The 15,269-nt window shown below is 51.2% G+C and overlaps 5 protein-coding genes across 5 annotated transcripts; 3 read left to right on the top strand and 2 right to left on the bottom strand.

Annotated features, from left to right (window-relative positions):
- Positions 1-14: 14 nt before the first annotated feature.
- Positions 15-1,578, bottom strand: B0J16DRAFT_344012 (tRNA-guanine(15) transglycosylase-like protein). Its single transcript, XM_046128141.1, has 3 exons — positions 1,382-1,578; positions 1,044-1,294; positions 15-990 (listed from the first exon to the last, which is right to left on the bottom strand). Exons 1-3 carry the CDS (start codon positions 1,466-1,468, stop codon positions 75-77), a joined length of 1,254 nt encoding a protein of 417 aa, XP_045981066.1. The 5' UTR covers positions 1,469-1,578; the 3' UTR covers positions 15-74.
- Positions 1,579-1,669: 91 nt separating this feature from the next.
- Positions 1,670-3,381, top strand: B0J16DRAFT_344011 (mitochondrial ribosomal protein MRP51). Its single transcript, XM_046128140.1, has one exon. It carries the CDS (start codon positions 1,800-1,802, stop codon positions 3,228-3,230), a length of 1,431 nt encoding a protein of 476 aa, XP_045981065.1. The 5' UTR covers positions 1,670-1,799; the 3' UTR covers positions 3,231-3,381.
- A 441-nt stretch (positions 3,382-3,822) lies between these two features.
- On the top strand, positions 3,823-4,461 carry B0J16DRAFT_321403 (ribosomal protein S17e; the record flags this gene model as incomplete). Its single annotated transcript, XM_046125635.1, has 4 exons — positions 3,823-3,866; positions 3,902-4,049; positions 4,112-4,312; positions 4,366-4,461. The coding sequence occupies 4 exons, from the start codon at positions 3,823-3,825 to the stop codon at positions 4,459-4,461; spliced, it is 489 nt and encodes a 162-aa protein (XP_045981064.1).
- A 369-nt stretch (positions 4,462-4,830) lies between these two features.
- B0J16DRAFT_321402 (Rtr1/RPAP2 family-domain-containing protein) lies at positions 4,831-5,634 on the bottom strand (the record flags this gene model as incomplete). The annotated part of the gene is made up of 1 exon (XM_046125634.1): positions 4,831-5,634. One exon carries the CDS (start codon positions 5,632-5,634, stop codon positions 4,831-4,833), a length of 804 nt encoding a protein of 267 aa, XP_045981063.1.
- Positions 5,635-7,099: 1,465 nt separating this feature from the next.
- On the top strand, positions 7,100-10,838 carry B0J16DRAFT_356523 (uncharacterized protein; the record flags this gene model as incomplete). Its single annotated transcript, XM_046129478.1, has 3 exons — positions 7,100-8,901; positions 8,932-8,996; positions 9,046-10,838. The coding sequence occupies 3 exons, from the start codon at positions 7,100-7,102 to the stop codon at positions 10,836-10,838; spliced, it is 3,660 nt and encodes a 1,219-aa protein (XP_045981062.1).
- Positions 10,839-15,269: the final 4,431 nt, after the last annotated feature.

The raw sequence follows: 15,269 nt of genomic DNA, 5'->3' as shown, positions 1-15,269 counted from the left end.
ATGCAGTATATAGATTTTCGTATTTTTGTTATTCATAATCACCCAATTTCAACATACGCTTTCCTTTTCATGGGCTATTCCGACTGTAGATCTATACCAACACCCTTCAATGCCCCAACTGCCCATTCTGGATACTCTGCCTTGTCGGCATATAACCAGGCAAAGAACTGCCGCACAAGTGCAGGGAAGCGGTCCTCAAGAATCGCTTCTCGTATTTGGCGCATGAGGTCTAGTTGGTAGAAGACGTTGTGAATCGTCAGCAGGTGCGCCGCTACTGTCTCCTTGGAAGCGTTGTGATGGACAAACGCCCGGGTGACGCCCATTCCCCCTTCAGCAGCTGGCTTACAGACCATGCATTTGCAGCCTTCTTCGACAGGCCCAAAATCAGTAGCGTACTTCTTGTTGCGCATGTTCAGGACGCCATGCTTGGTGACTGCGTTTCCAAATCGAGCAGTTCGTGTTGGCCACACGCAGTCGAACATGTCAGCACCCAGCGCAACGCTCACAACCAAATCTTCAGGGTAGCCGATACCCATAACGTATCGTGGTTTCAAGTCAGGAAGCATTTCTGTGCAAGTAGCAACAACTCTGCAATAGTCTGCTTTTGCTTCGCCTCCACTCAGTCCACCAATTGCAATACCAGGTGTATCACGAGCCAGCATTTCACGACAGCACTCTCGACGCATCTCAAGATCTAGGCCACCCTGGATAATGCAGAAGAGATTTTGTGTCTCGGGCTTCTTATGAGCTGCTATGCATCGATCCAGCCATCGCACGCTGCGCTCCATAGCCTCACGCATCCGAGCTTTATCGGGTGAAGTTGTAACTAGGACGTCGTCGAGTTGCATCATGATATCACTCCCGATACTGTTTTGTAATGACATAGAATGTTCCGGAGTCAGCAGCATAGGCGTGCCATCATGGGGACTCAAGAACTCAACACCCTTCTCAGTGATAGTTGCAAGCTTGAGCAGACTGACCATTTGAAATCTGCAACAAGTGTTAGTTTGACTTACTTATCCATAGGCGCAGGAACAACATACCCGCCGCTGTCAGTCAAAATGTTACGGTTCCATCCTTGAAGTTTGTGTGCTCCACCTATAGCATCCAAGACTTCCTGTCCGGGTTTCAAACCAAGATGGTAGGTGTTGTTTAGGCACAGCATACAACCAGTCTCTTCGAGTTGCTCTGGGGTAATGCCCTTCAGAGACGCCTGGGTTGCAACAGGCATAAATATGGGAAGTTGAACAACTCCATGAGGAAGAGTGAGAATTGATGCTCGAGCTCTAGTTGTCTATCTTGGAAAATATGTATCAGCCTTATGAATCTCGACCCCAAGGTTAGTGGCTAAATGAAGCCATCGCCATGTTGTAAGACTCACGGAGCATTTCGCAACAAGCTCATGCGTCAAGGCGGGCGACTTGTAGATGTTTGACGATGACGAAGCCATCCTCTTAATAGCTTGCATCTGCCTCTGTCCAGAATGTTTAACTATCAAAGAATTAAAAGGGATGGCTAACCTTCACTCTTAATCGTGTTAGTCGCCGACTGGGATTTTTTATAAAATGGAAGTTGCAGCCATGAACGGCGCAAGGGTTGGTGGGGCTTGCATATAGAAGGAGGGTGTTATGTCTTGTCTGATTGGCCAATGAGGCCTTCCGGGATATCACCGGTAGATTCCGCTCAAGCTTCAGTCCAGCGAATTTTCGTCGTCGACCTCAAGCTATACGCCCGAAGCCCATCACGACGACACCAGAACGGCAAGCCAATTGAGCTCGCCGAACGGTATCCGAGTCGAAATGGCGTCTAGTAGAGTCTCGCCCGGAGGGGCGCTGTTGAGATCATCTCGACTGTTCTCCCTTCCAAAGCCATTGCGCGAACCTCAGTCAACCAACTTGCATATCGGCGATCATAAATCTCCTACCATGACGAGACAATATCCGCAGATCCAGGCCGTTACTTCTCCTCTCTCGTCGCGAGAGAAGGGTGATTGGGGATTCAAGCGGCCTTTCCCTCTTAAGTCTACCTTGACAACCTCAACGCCATTGATCCGAGTCAAGCAAGTCGACTCTATTGAGAGCGTTACCGATTTCGCTTCTGCCGCCGACCACGCTCTATCGCTCGAAAAGTTCCAGGAGATGCGAATTGCCATGTCTATTCCCAAGGGCAAGGATACAAACAGCCCATCTTTCACAACCGATACGTGGCACAAGTCTGTTTTTGAGGAGGATCTTGACTTTACTCAGCGTCGTAAAGGACGGAAAGACGATAAGCGATGGAAGTTCACGGGACCTTGGCTGGCCAGGATGACTGAGGGCGAATTTATGGCCTACCTCGACAAGAAGGTCCGACCACAACGTGATAGTTTTGGAAAGTTGCTCCGGGCGAAACTCGCCGAGTCTATCAATGCTGAGAGGGCCAAGTCTGCCATGGAGCAGGGTAATGAGGCACCGAAAAAGATCACAAGCAAGGACATCGGACATAAAGAGTATATTGAGTATGTGCGCTCCTTACGAAACGACCGTGCTACACTATATGGCTTAGTTTCCAAGTTCCTCGATCTTGCTCCCCTGGGTCAGCCTGTTGGCATTATCCAGACATTCTTAGCCGGTGGAGAGAATGCCGCCGCTGAGAGTCCCTATGGCAAGTCCGGACCACCGCCCAGCCATCCCTCTGCTGGTATCAGCTATCTGAGGACAAACTCCTTTATGGAGAACCATCCTGTTTATGGGCCTCAAAAACAACGAGCTCCTACTCTTGCCCGAGTGGTGTACCCCAGATTAGGCCCTGCTGCTGCCAAGCTTGGTGTTGGTGGTTTCGTCGCCGACTCTCCTCCAGGAGACAACGAGTTCAACAACAGAAACCCTGCGCGCAACAGAGTCTCAACAAACAAAAAGATGCTCACTGGTATTTCCCACCTTGATACCACAACGTTTGGTGGTGCCAAAGCATACGTCAGCCCTGAGACCGCTACCGTTGATCCCAGCGGAAAGGTCGTGGTTCAACTTCGGGAAGCAGGAACCGAGGCCCAGCTCATTGCGAGGGAAGCCAAGGGACGTGGCCAAGTTTACAATTCAACAAAGCAAGTTAAGCAGGTCAAGGCTGCACCGGCGGATCCTTGGCGAGCAGACCGTGTTGCTGATGAGCTTCTTGGGGGCGAGAATGTAGATGCTCCTGAGGGAAATGCTGTCAGCAGCTCTAGGAACTATGGCCTTGACGGAAGGCAATAAATGCCATCTTTGATCAAGGGCAGTCTCTGTATATCAATGCCGATTGTTGCCTAATAAGATGGAATGACATGTACCAAACAATTGTACAAATAGAATTAAAGCAAATTATGAAACTGTTCAAAATTCACTTGAAGCTACTTCACAGCATGGCGGAGGTTCCAAATCGATATTGTTATGATCTGTAAAGCAATGCAGCATAAGAGCCTATTAACTTTATGAACTCTGCAAAAGACTTTGATGCAAGCTCGGTATTCGCAGTCTAGTGATAGCAATGCTTGCTATATATCTCGCTCCGACTCGCAAGATCAGTCAGATACCTATACGCTGAAGGTGGCCCTGAAAGAGCCATTCCAACCTGGCCAATGGCTGAGCTTTTAGATAAGATCTAAGCAATGGCCAAATGAAGTCCACTTTGATTCCCGTGTCAAAGCCGGAAGCCGCGACACGTGACCAGAACCCTAGGGAAGGAACGACCCACCTCCTTCCTCCCACCTCCTCAACACCAAAATTAATTCTCGGTCTGTAGCGGAATTTCCAGCTGTGTCTTCTTCCAACCTCTCGCCCACCGTCCTAACAGTCCAATACCGCCAAAATGGGTCGCGTTCGTACCAAGACCGTCAAGAAGTCCGCCAAGGTGTAAGTTATACCAAAAGAAAGCCCTTTTCTTCTAGATTCAAGAAGAAGAGTTTGGAGTCATTTCTAACAGACGGTTCCAGCGTGATCGAGAGATATTACCCTCGTCTTACATTAGATTTCGAGACCAACAAGCGTATCTGCGATGAGATCGCTATCATCGCCTCCAAGCGTCTGCGCAACAAGGTGCGAAATCCCGGCTCAAAACGGACGAAAACCGAAGACATGGGCTAATTGAGGAGTTTTAGATTGCCGGCTACACCACCCACTTGATGAAGCGTATCCAGCGTGGTCCCGTCCGCGGTATCTCCTTCAAGCTTCAGGAGGAGGAGCGTGAGCGCAAGGATCAGTTCGTTCCTGAGGTCTCCGCTCTGGACTTCACCCAGAACTCCGAGAGTGGCCAGCTCGACGTCGATGGCGAGACCAAGGACCTCCTCAAGCACCTTGGCGTACGTTTCCCGATATCTGAAAATGTTGGACAAGATGTTAACAGTTTATGCAGTTCGAGTCTATCCCCGTCAACGTCATCCCCGTCACCCAGCAGCAGATCCCCGAGCGTGGTGGACGACGATACGGCGACCGCCCTCGCCGCGACTAAAAAATTGTTGTTTGGGATTATGGGTGTCTGGAATTTCAAGGGTTTCACTAGGCGTCTTAGGACAGTGAGTGCATAGGTCTCAAAGAAAGACTTTACAACCCCCCCAGGTGTCGCCGATTCTCTGGATATCTCCAGAGATGACGCTTGATCGCCAAGTTACTCTTGTTTCTGTGAATGTGACCTTGCCCAAGGCCAGTTCGCATGACCGGGACTGAGCCAAAGGATTGAAGGACTGTCCTTCATATCCTTAACACCGAGCAGTGATGCGACGGTCGTGAAGGGGTATCTTATCCTTATTGTGATGTTATGTGATACATGTGCCATCTAACGCCTATCCTATGCATACTGTCACTTGATTTCCTCTTGCTTCTATTCGTCATCCTTCAACTTCAGTTTTGTTTTGTAGCCTTCGACGAGTAAGTGTTCCGCATCGTAGACCTCAGGCTTGCCGGGTGTTGTGGAAGGTGCTTTTGCATCATTCTCTCGAAGCGTAATGTTCATCTTCTTGCTCTTGCTTTTAGATGCATCAGGTTCACCTCGTTCGAGAGCAAGAGCCGCAGTGTCACGGGCAGCTTGCCTCTGCTCTTCCAGCTTGAGTTGACCCATCTCTCGTGTAGCCCGATCAACGTCCGTTTCTTTGGACTTGTCCTCATCGAGCAAATCAATCTCGATATCCGGAATACCTGCACGTTCCCATGCAGCTGTCTCATTAAGCTGAACCTTGACGTAGAGGGCGCGGCGAGCGCATTGTTGAGAACACCATTTTTCAAGGTCCTCGCGCTTCATGATGTTGCCGTTGGAAGCGATCTTCCACTGACCGCCAGGTCCTGTATTCCTGCGTGGTCGTGCACAGAGGGTATAACCACAAAGCTCATTCACATTGCGCTCGATGATGAGGTCGTCGTAATCGGAGGGTTGGAATAGTCGTACGTGAGCCTTGAACTCGGCTATGTCGGATGAAGCAGGGTTCGAGGCATTATAAGGAGATTCGCGGACACGAGGGTATTCGGAAAGGATGACCAAGCTATCGAGGATTTCTGCTTCAAGATCCTTGCGATGCTGGATGATCTTAGCATGGGCGATAGCGATCTCTTTAGGGTCGGCGTCTCGCTCTTTCATGGACTTGGGTTTCTTGAGAATGCCCTTTGAGGGTTGCTTAGAGCTTGAGGCCATGATGGGTGAATGTTGCGACCTTGAAGATGGAAAGGATGTGTAATACTGTAGCATTCAAATCCGAGAGCTCGAAAAGATCAGAAGAGCCCCGCCGCCACAGTTAGCTCTGTAGGTGCCACTACCCGGTAGAAGCCCTCTATTACCCATGGCAGAAGACATCCATGAGATCTAAATTTAAACGTATGGAATAAATATCCGCATATATTGGTCCAAATTACAAAAAGTGACTGAACTGTTATATGTCTAACATAATCAAAGCCTAGTTCCTGCTATTCGAGTATGACTTAGACTGTGCGCATTGACAATAAAAAGGATGCAAACTAGGACGTTAACGCTCACTATTAAGGTTCACTGTTTTTTTACTACAACGGATGGATCCCAGTATCAGTAGTCTCGGGAGATTGGAAGGACCTGGGGGGTCAATTGAAACAGAGAATCGTTCCATGATGCATTGTTGCACGGCATCAAGAACGGTCGTCTTTTCCTCTGGTTGCATCTATTGGACGCGAATTGTATAAAGCACTGGTTTCAAAGTTTCACAGTCCTGCTAGCATATGGTCTATGCCTTGGTATTACGCTTGGACGGATGTTTTAAATCAGTGTTTCTACAAGGCACCCATGTTCTCATGCCAACCTAATGGGTCCATCCAATGTCTGCCATCCGGACTGCTCGGCCATAGCGACTGACTACCGCAGATACCTCATGACCCCACGAATTAAAGATAAAGCGCAATGCAATCCCTCGACTCGCAGTTATTGTCCGAATTCATCATATGTCTTGCATCATTGTCATCCACATTTCTTGACGTCTTATCTTGATAAAACATGACCGACTATCATCGGGGCTAGGCACCAACTTGGTTGGGAACTTCTCCAGTGTTCAATGTTATTGTAGTACTAACTCTACTTCAGTACTGTAGCTCGGAGGTACCGTTGTCCTCGCGCCTAACACTTTTAGCCGTGAGATAGACGGAGTGACGGGCTCATCCTCTACGACTCTACTTGCTCATAGCGCTGACGTCGACAAACGCCCCAGCTCTACCTTAGGCTCTGGTCTATGCTCCGCTAAACACCACCGCCGCCTCCTTGCAACCTGCAACTCATCTCTCTTGTCTCTTGCTTGCTTGTATCGCCCTGCATCTTCTTTTTAAGACCTCCAACATCGCGCATAATAATTTCCAGCACATATCTAAAAACCGGACAATCGTCTTCACTATTCAACTGCGCCTCCAAGCAATTCAGTACTATACTCTCCCCCGCCTCCCTCGATCCCACAGGCTGACGACGCCCCCCTGTCGTGCCCCACACTCTACCAAGCGAGCGAGCTGTTGTTGACCTACGAACAATCACGTACTATACTTTCGTACTCCATACAGCCACACGCCCCGAGCAGAGCAGCCTAGATCCGAGCCTCGGGCAGCATCTGTCCTGCAAGAGAGCTTCCAGAGGATCAATTACCAGCAAAATGGCCGCGCCATTCAAGGTCAAGGCTATCTACGAGTACTCGTCGCCTCATGAGGATGACCTCAACTTCGCTATTGGACAAGTTATCACTGTAACCGATGAGGAGGATGCCGACTGGTATGGCGGGGAATACCTTGACGACCAAGGCGTAAAGCAAGAGGGCATCTTCCCCCGAAACTTTGTCGAAAAGTTTGAGCCTACCGCACCACCTCGTCCAGCTCGAACTCGTACCAAGAAGGAGCCCGAAACTGCTCAACCCGCCGAAGATATCGCTTCTCCCCCACCGCCACCTGTTCAGCAAGCGCCTCCTCCAGTGCCTGCTCCCGAGCCCGAGCCCGAGATCGAAGAAGCCCATGAGCCCATACATCAGCACGCCGTTCCCGAACCATCTGCCCCGGCTATCTCGGAGTCTGCCCCAAAGCCCGCCGAGCCCGCTCCGGCTGCTGCTCCCCCGCCTCCGGCAGTGCCTAAAGCTGCTGAGCCTCCGGTCCCCGCTCCAGTTCAACCACCAGCTGCGGCTTCACCTAAACCCAAGCCTTCTGGACCACCTCCGGTGACAGAGAAGCCTAAGTCTAGCTCGTTCAAGGATCGCATTGCGGCTTTTAACAAACCCGCGGCGCCTCCCGTTGCGCCCTTCAAACCAAGTGGCCTTGCTGGAACAGGTACAGGCTTCATCAAGAAGCCGTTTGTGGCTCCTCCTCCAAGCCGCAACGCTTTTATACCTCCACCGCAACAACCTCAAACGGCCAAAGTCTATCGGCGCGATGAGGATCCTGAAATCAAGGAACGAGAGGCTGAGACGCAAGGACAAGCTGAGCGAGCGGGACTTGTGCCAACCGAAGCCCAAGAAGGCGAAACTGAGGATCAACCCAAACCTACTAGTCTAAAAGAGCGCATTGCGCTTCTTCAAAAACAGCAGCAGGAGCAGGCTGCGCGACATGCCGATGCTGCTGCTAAGAAGGAGAAACCTAAAAAGCCTCAGAAGAAACGTGAGAGTGTCGGTCATGCTGAAGCCCCAGCCGAGACGGAGGCATCACCTCAAGAGCCTCCAACTCCCCTTGAGCGAAGTGACACCCAGGACACCGAGGCCAGAACATCTATAGACGAGCCCCAGGCAACCCGAATGCCACCTCCTCCGCGCCGTAAATCGTCCAAGGGACCCGCAGCTGAACTTGTTCATGACGGGAACGAGGCAGACATGTCTGGCGCTGGTGACACCACTGAAGGCAATGACGACCTGACGGAGCGTGAAGATAGCGATGGTACATCCAAGGTTGCGCCACGAGCGCCCACGTTACCTATCCATGCTGGTCCTCCCCCTGAAGCACCCAAGAAGCAGGAGAGCGACGAAGCAGAGAAAGTAGAGGAAGAAGATGAGGAGGTTGACCCTGAAGTCAGGCGCAAGGAAGAGTTGAGGGCTAGAATGGCTAAGATGAGCGGCGGTATGGGTTTCCACGGTATGTTTGGTGCGCCTATGCCAGCGCCTGCGCCTCCACCCAAGAAGAAGAAACCAGCACCAAAGCCAGAGCACTCTTCCGTCGATGACAGCATTAGTGAGGCCTCACCAACATCTCAAGGTGCCCCACCGGTTCCTGCAATGATGCCTCTTCCTGGATTCGGCGGTCCAAGTAAGCCAGAAGAGTCAGCGCATCCTGAGACGGAACCTGAACCAGCTGCTCGTGCACCACCGCCTCCAGTACCTTCGCAGCCTGCCGAGACACCGGACGAGGACGAAGATAGTGAGGCCACTCCGGCACCTCACTCCGCCCCTACAAGTACGTTGTTGAACTTGGTGGTCCAAACGTGATACTGATGTTGTTTAGTTCCTCCCAGAGAACCCGCAGGAGCTCCTCCTGTACCTGGCAGCCGAGGAGCGCCACCTCCTGTGCCATCTGATTGTAAGTGACCATCTTCTTAATAAGACGATCTAGACTCATGTCTCCATAGCTCGACCACCACCCCCACCTCCCGCCGACGCAAAATCTCAGTCAGATGGATCTGAGTCTGGGGATGAACTTTCCGGTGGTCGTGATAGTGAGAGAGAAACGCCTACCGTTGCTGCAAGGTCTCCTCCCATGCCGCCACCACCAGTCCAACCTCCTCACTTGCCTTCAAGGTCGCCACCGCTTTCTCCAACTCGTGAAGACTTCAGTCCTATTTCTCCCGGGTCCAGTGCTAGCAACAGGTTAAGTCGACTACCGCCTCCTATTCCAGGATCTGCCCCTGCTCCTCCTACACAGAGTCGACCGCCACCTCCTCCTCCACCCGGTGTCCCTCGACGACAATCGACCCAAGATTCTTTGGCACAGCCTAGAGGGCCTCCTCAAGCCGGCGAGGAAGAGGCTGAGGAACTCACTGAGTACGAGGGCGACTACGATACTGACATTGCTTCCTCGGTCCCTCATAAGGACGCTTTGAAGTCTCACGCCCGGGATTCAAGTCTGGAAGACAACACCCTCCTATCTCCAGCATCTGATGCTCCCGCCAATATACCACCTCCCGTTCCTTCTGCAGCGGCTCCTAGGGCTGTACCTCCACCTGTTCCTTCGCAACCGCCTCCAGAGAACAAGCGGCAGTCAATGGACATACCTCGCGCTGCTCCTCCCCCTCCTCCTGCGGACAAGCGGCCTTCCGTTGACGTGCCACGCGCTGCACCGCCTCCTCCACCTCCAGCTAATATCCTACCCCCGCAGCCGCCTCAATCACCTCGTCCCGAAGAGGATTACGACCCATACAACTACTCAGCACCCCCTGGAGGACACGCATATGCCCCTAGGACACCAAAGATCGAGGAAGAGACTGCTTTCCCTTCATCTCCATCTGTAACTTCTCCTATGGACCGACGACCCCCTCCTCCGGCTGTGCCTGGTCGCACCTCCAACCGACAATCCCTTGATATATCAAGAGCTACTGCTGGAAATAGACGGTCCATGGATATGCATCGACCTTCGATGTCGATGGAGTCGGGTTTCATTGCTAACGATATGGATCTGGCTATACAGAGTGGCTGGTGGAAGCAATCTAACCAGGTACCACCTGCACTCCAAGGCCGTAAAGATATCTACTTCGAGGCCGAGGAGTCGACATCTACTAATGGCGGGCAACAAACGACGATCACACGCGAAATCTCCATCCTATATCAAGACTACTCACAAACTTTCTTGACTGTCCGATATGATCCCTACGACCCATCAGACGTTCAGCTAGAGCAGCGCCACGAACCCCCACCGCGTGCTCTCCGACAGGACCAGATGGAAGAATACTACGAACGCTTCGGTCGTCAGATTTCGACGGCAGTAGCATCCAAGAAGGATTCAGTCGTTGCAGACGGTACACCTCAAGGCCTTGTCTTGGAACTTCTCAAGCCTTACAAGGATGTCCTGCCTCCCGTTGGTACTCGCGCATACGGCGCCCTTGTATACTCCAACATGGCCAACGCATCGACCCAGCAGAACGACATGATTCGAGCTGGCGATATCATCACCATCCGTAACGCCAAATTCCAGGGCAAGCACGGCCCCATGCACGCGAAGTACTCTGCTGAGGTGGGCAAACCTGACCACGTTGCGGTTGTAGCCGAGTGGGATGGTACCAAGAAGAAGGTACGCGCATGGGAGCAGGGCCGTGAGAGCAAGAAGGTCAAGGTGGAAAGCTTCAAGCTCGACGATCTGCGTAGCGGAGAGGTCAAGATCTGGCGCGTCATGCCGCGAAGCTGGGTTGGCTGGAACAGCCAGTCTTAGTACAGCTGGGAACGACGCAGCGAGAGTGATGAGTATCTTCGTAAGAGGATGTCTATGATGATGACGACGACGAATAACAGGAAGGAGTCAAGACTGACCGCTGGGCCGTGGTTGTATCCCAAGGCGTTGAGTGGTGGATTAAGGGTCCAAGAGCGATACAGGAGAAGGATATAAGCACTGCAAGAGGTGTGTACGTTCAAGACGGGGGACGAGTGGAACATGAAAGATTTAGTTAGTTGTAAAGCAGTTCGATTCAGTAGGTTATGTTATCGACCGATGATCCTGCTCTGTGTTCGTGTCACTGCCACCTCTGGCTTCGGTGTCCTACGCATGTAAAATCCCATGCTTGTCTCCGCTCAAACAAGTCTCGCATGAATCCGAGACAAATACTTTATTTCAGGCACGGTCCGGCCGTCTACACAGCAGTTGTACGGCCACGTTTCTATCTGTCTAGTCTGCTACGGGCTGCGCTTTGTGAGGTTACATTGTATAAGCCCGAGCAAGCATCATGCCTCTCCGTTTGCTTTTGATCGGCACGATCTTCAACGGCGGAGGTTGAGCTCAGACCAAATAGGGATGGCAGTTCCACTGACCACTCAGGTAGACTTGTTGCACGGGTCCTCAGCAAATAAGTCGAAGAGAGAACTAAGTCGCATGAGACAACACCAGTATAGGAAAGGTGGTGATGGGCGAGAGGCTCCTACAGTTATCACGCTTATGCAACAGGAAACATATATCAAACCGAAAGTCCAGAGATGGTTGAAGCACATGTACAACTCAAGCTTGGACAGCCCGTCTTAGTATTCGCCCCTAATAGTAGCAGACATTGGTTCTTGGCTACCTTGAGAAGCTTGGATAAGACACCATTAAGCCAGTATTCCACAAGTGAGAAGTGAGATGACAAATCGGACCATACTTTCCGGGGGTCGGAGAGAACAGGAATTGAAGCTCTATGGCAATAAGGCATTGTACTATGACCCAGTAGATGAGAGATATGCCCAACTAGAAAGCTGCACATGAACAGCCTATAGTCGATTGTTCATGTGGTTGTGGCGCCAGGCAGATGATGGTCAAGACCTACGGTTGAAACGCGAAGGACAACTCGGGCAGCAGCATACTGAGCATCAGAAACCCAAATCCAGTAAATGGCTGATCCTCATTCACTTGTTAGGCATAATGTGCAACTGCTTGAGGGGAGTAGCAGCGAAGGGTCCAGGATCGGAAGGTCTGGAGCCCGACCATTCGGATCGTTCCCAAATCTTCCAGGCATCGCCTTTCTAGCCGGGAGCACATTCTGCAAGAGCCTGATAGTGGCATATCTCGCATGTTCCACCTACGGGCCGATGCCCCCATATCCAGCAAGTGGGTGAAGCATGGGGAAATAGAGCATTTCAAGCGCAAAGTGAGGCGACATATCCCCCTCAGTCTGAATTTCGGGTATACGGCTATGTTAGATTTTCAATACCATAGAGTTGTTGGCGGCTATTGATTCTGAGGCCTGACATCGATTGATGTACGTATCTGGCATCACTGGAGACCTTCGTCATGACACCAATCGTCTAAGCGCCATGATGCTGTCAACTTCTCGATTAAGCAACTGTGCAGTAGCGAGCTTAGTTCCCGTAGCATTGCGTCAATCCGACCTGCTGGTCTCGGATAGGTGCAGTAGCGAAAAGTTGGACGAGGAAACAGATCAACTCCGCTAAAACGCGGCTTAGGTCGAGTCGATTGAGATTGGGCAAGACCAGAGACAAAGTGAGGTCAGCTCGGTGACCTCCAGATTCGAAGATTACCAAACATATTGCAGTGACGACATAGAGCTCCATGAGTGGTTTATCCAAGATGGTCCGACTCCAGCTTCGTGTAGGTCGTCCAAAACGGCAATTCGACCATCTCCGATTTAGTTGGTGTGAAGTGTAAGCGGATTCCGCTTCCTCGGGCTTCTAGTAAAAGAACTGCAGGCCGATATTGCGGCCTCATGTTGGTCAGGCACAGGCACGCAACGCCAAGAAAGATGAGAAGCCGATGCGTTGATGATTACACTGATTCTAGAGACTGCGAACACGATATCCAGGGTGCTGGTTCGATCAAGACAAGAACTGGAGGTCTTGGGATTGGTCCAAACACCTGTCGAACAGGGGACAGAGCTCACGAGGGCGAATCGGCGGTCAACACATGAACAAGGACTGCATCTCGATGGGTCGGTCATGTTGGTGGTCAACGCGCATCCTCAGCGCGTGCGATGCAAACGAAGAGGTGTGAGAAGCTGCAGGGTAGGACATACTGGTCGGGTCCAAATTGAAGATGCTCCCTCTCGCTTGTGCTTATGTAGAACATTTGCTGGACAGCTGTAACTGTGTAGCACCTCACATTGTGTTTATGAGACCCAGATGCTTCAAAGAGTTCATGGCGTCCTGTGTCCTACACACCTGGGCGTAATCACGATGCTGCTGCAGGAGTGCAGGTGTTTGGTTCCCACTTGGTTAGCAGGGCTTTCCTTGGACGTCAACATCGACTTCTGCAAAATTCGAAATGCCATCAGTCAAACCACATTTTGCATGTCTAGATAAGGGTAGACTAGCACAGACGTCACGACAGCTGGGTTGTAACATTTGTTTCCAAACAAACAGCCTTACGATATCCACCGTCGTCCAGATATCAACAGCCAGCAAAGCTTTGAGTTGGCTGGCCCGCTGCGCACGGCACGGCCCAGTGCCTAGTTAGTTGCAATGAGTCAACTAAATTCCAGCTTTGATACGCTGATAAATCTGTCAATCTGGCGCAGTGGAAAGATCGTCGAGGCTGATGTTGTATGCTGTAGTCCTGTGGAGAGGGATTTTGCTGTGTAGGAACTAGGACAGCTTGCTTGCCTAAAGGACCCATGTCATGACAGGTCCCCTAAATAGCAGCAGTTCGACACTAAGTCAGTTAGGCCAAAGGCGGAGTCGAGGCCTGTCGCAGCCTGACCGTCTCGATTGACCATGACAAGAGCCCGTGGCTCAGTCATAGCTCAATCGTCATTGCAGCCTCGTCACCGACATTGCCAGCACAGAAAGCTACCTCTTGCTCAACATACTCATGAGGCAAACACGGTGGACAGAGAAGGCTGACGCGTTCCGCCATAATCGATAAGCCACGGCCACAATGACAGTGAGCTAACGTTAGGTCCTCAAGACTAGAGAGAGATTCTGCGCAAGCCTTTGGCGAAAAAAGGTGAAGAGAGATGCCGTGGGATCCAATCGGCCTTGCATATGAGATTCCGGGGTCATCGGGGGTGGCCCAAGACATTCTGGATCAAGGAGAGAAGCCAAAAGACCCGGAAAGCGTCAAAGTGAAAATTGACTTGGATGGTTGATTCATTGAATGGTTGGTGGAAGCTGACTATCCATGTGGATGGTGAAGGAAACGTCGAGTTACAGTATCCTGAAATGTATGCAAGGATTGGACGGGATGGGATGCACAGACATGACTATAATAGCCTAGCCCAAGGAATTTCTCTAACTCGAATAGTTGTGAAGTCGTAACATGATGCACCTACTTGGCTAGGTATGCGCAGGACCAAATTTGGGGGAGCCTGAGGATGTTGTATTCCTCACGATATGTAATGCCTGAGGTGTGCAAAGAATCACCTTGGTAGGCAAGGCAGGTAGGTGAAAGTGGAAGCCTGTGAGGCACCTTCCGTGCAAAACACCACAGAAGCTCATAAAGGAAGGTACGGATGGACCAAACGAAAAGGGAAATACAATCCATTGGATCGCCTCGTGACTTGACCAAAATTCTCTGCATCGCTCACCTCACTCCAGATGATGGAATCTCTCACGATCAATCAGGACAACCTCCAATAAACCCTTGCAAGGTCTCTTTACCTAGCCTTGTACTTTACTGTATCAGTGCAGCAATGAACCAGCCGGGACGTCGCCCACAAACCCGCAGTCTTCTTTTGCTCGCGAAACTGAGATGTACAAGGCTTACAATTCGTTTGGTTTATCGATGATGAGCAATAACTGGGCCGTGAGCCAACGCACGACGAACCGAGTTTCAACACCTTTGCTCCACTGTGATCTCGCCGGGGAAAGTGCAAGGAAAGAAAGGGAACACAGCTCTGACTCTGTGCGTGGTCACAAGAGATTGGCGGGTTTTTGGGAACTTGGAGAACGGTAACGTTGGTAAGGGTCCTCCCCAAACCTCGTACTCTAAAACAAAGCATCTCAAGTTACAGCAGCTAAGCAGCAGGTTAATTACAGTATTCGGTCTTGGCCCGAGACCACCTTGAATCTTGATCCGATATCATCGCCGCAGTCGTCAACTCTAGTAATTAATACTGCGCCAACACGCGCTTGACTTGATCGACAACCACTTGAGTGAGATCCCATCGATCGACGGGCTTGGAAATCCGTGAGCCTGACTGAGAAAGGATTGTCGCCCATCACC

The sequence above is a fragment of the Fusarium flagelliforme genome (genome assembly GCF_020744385.1).
Source record: "Fusarium flagelliforme strain FIESC 12 MPI-CAGE-AA-0113 chromosome Unknown B0J16scaffold_5, whole genome shotgun sequence".
NCBI classification, from domain to species: Eukaryota; Fungi; Ascomycota; class Sordariomycetes; order Hypocreales; family Nectriaceae; genus Fusarium; species Fusarium flagelliforme.
This window is presented reverse-complemented; position numbering and strand designations above follow the sequence as displayed.

What these genes read in the sequence shown, in the direction of transcription:
- B0J16DRAFT_344012 (XM_046128141.1), bottom strand. Translation starts at nt 1,468, where the DNA reads ATGCAAGCTATTAAGAGGATGGCTTCGTCATCGTCAAACATCTACAAG. An exon ending in AGCTTGTTGCGAAATGCTCC is followed by an intron (nt 1,295 to 1,381) that starts GTGAGTCTTACA and finishes TTTCCAAGATAG; the next exon opens with ACAACTAGAGCTCGAGCATC. An exon ending in ATTTTGACTGACAGCGGCGG is followed by an intron (nt 991 to 1,043) that starts GTATGTTGTTCC and finishes CACTTGTTGCAG; the next exon opens with ATTTCAAATGGTCAGTCTGC.
- B0J16DRAFT_344011 (XM_046128140.1), top strand. Translation starts at nt 1,800, where the DNA reads ATGGCGTCTAGTAGAGTCTCGCCCGGAGGGGCGCTGTTGAGATCATCT.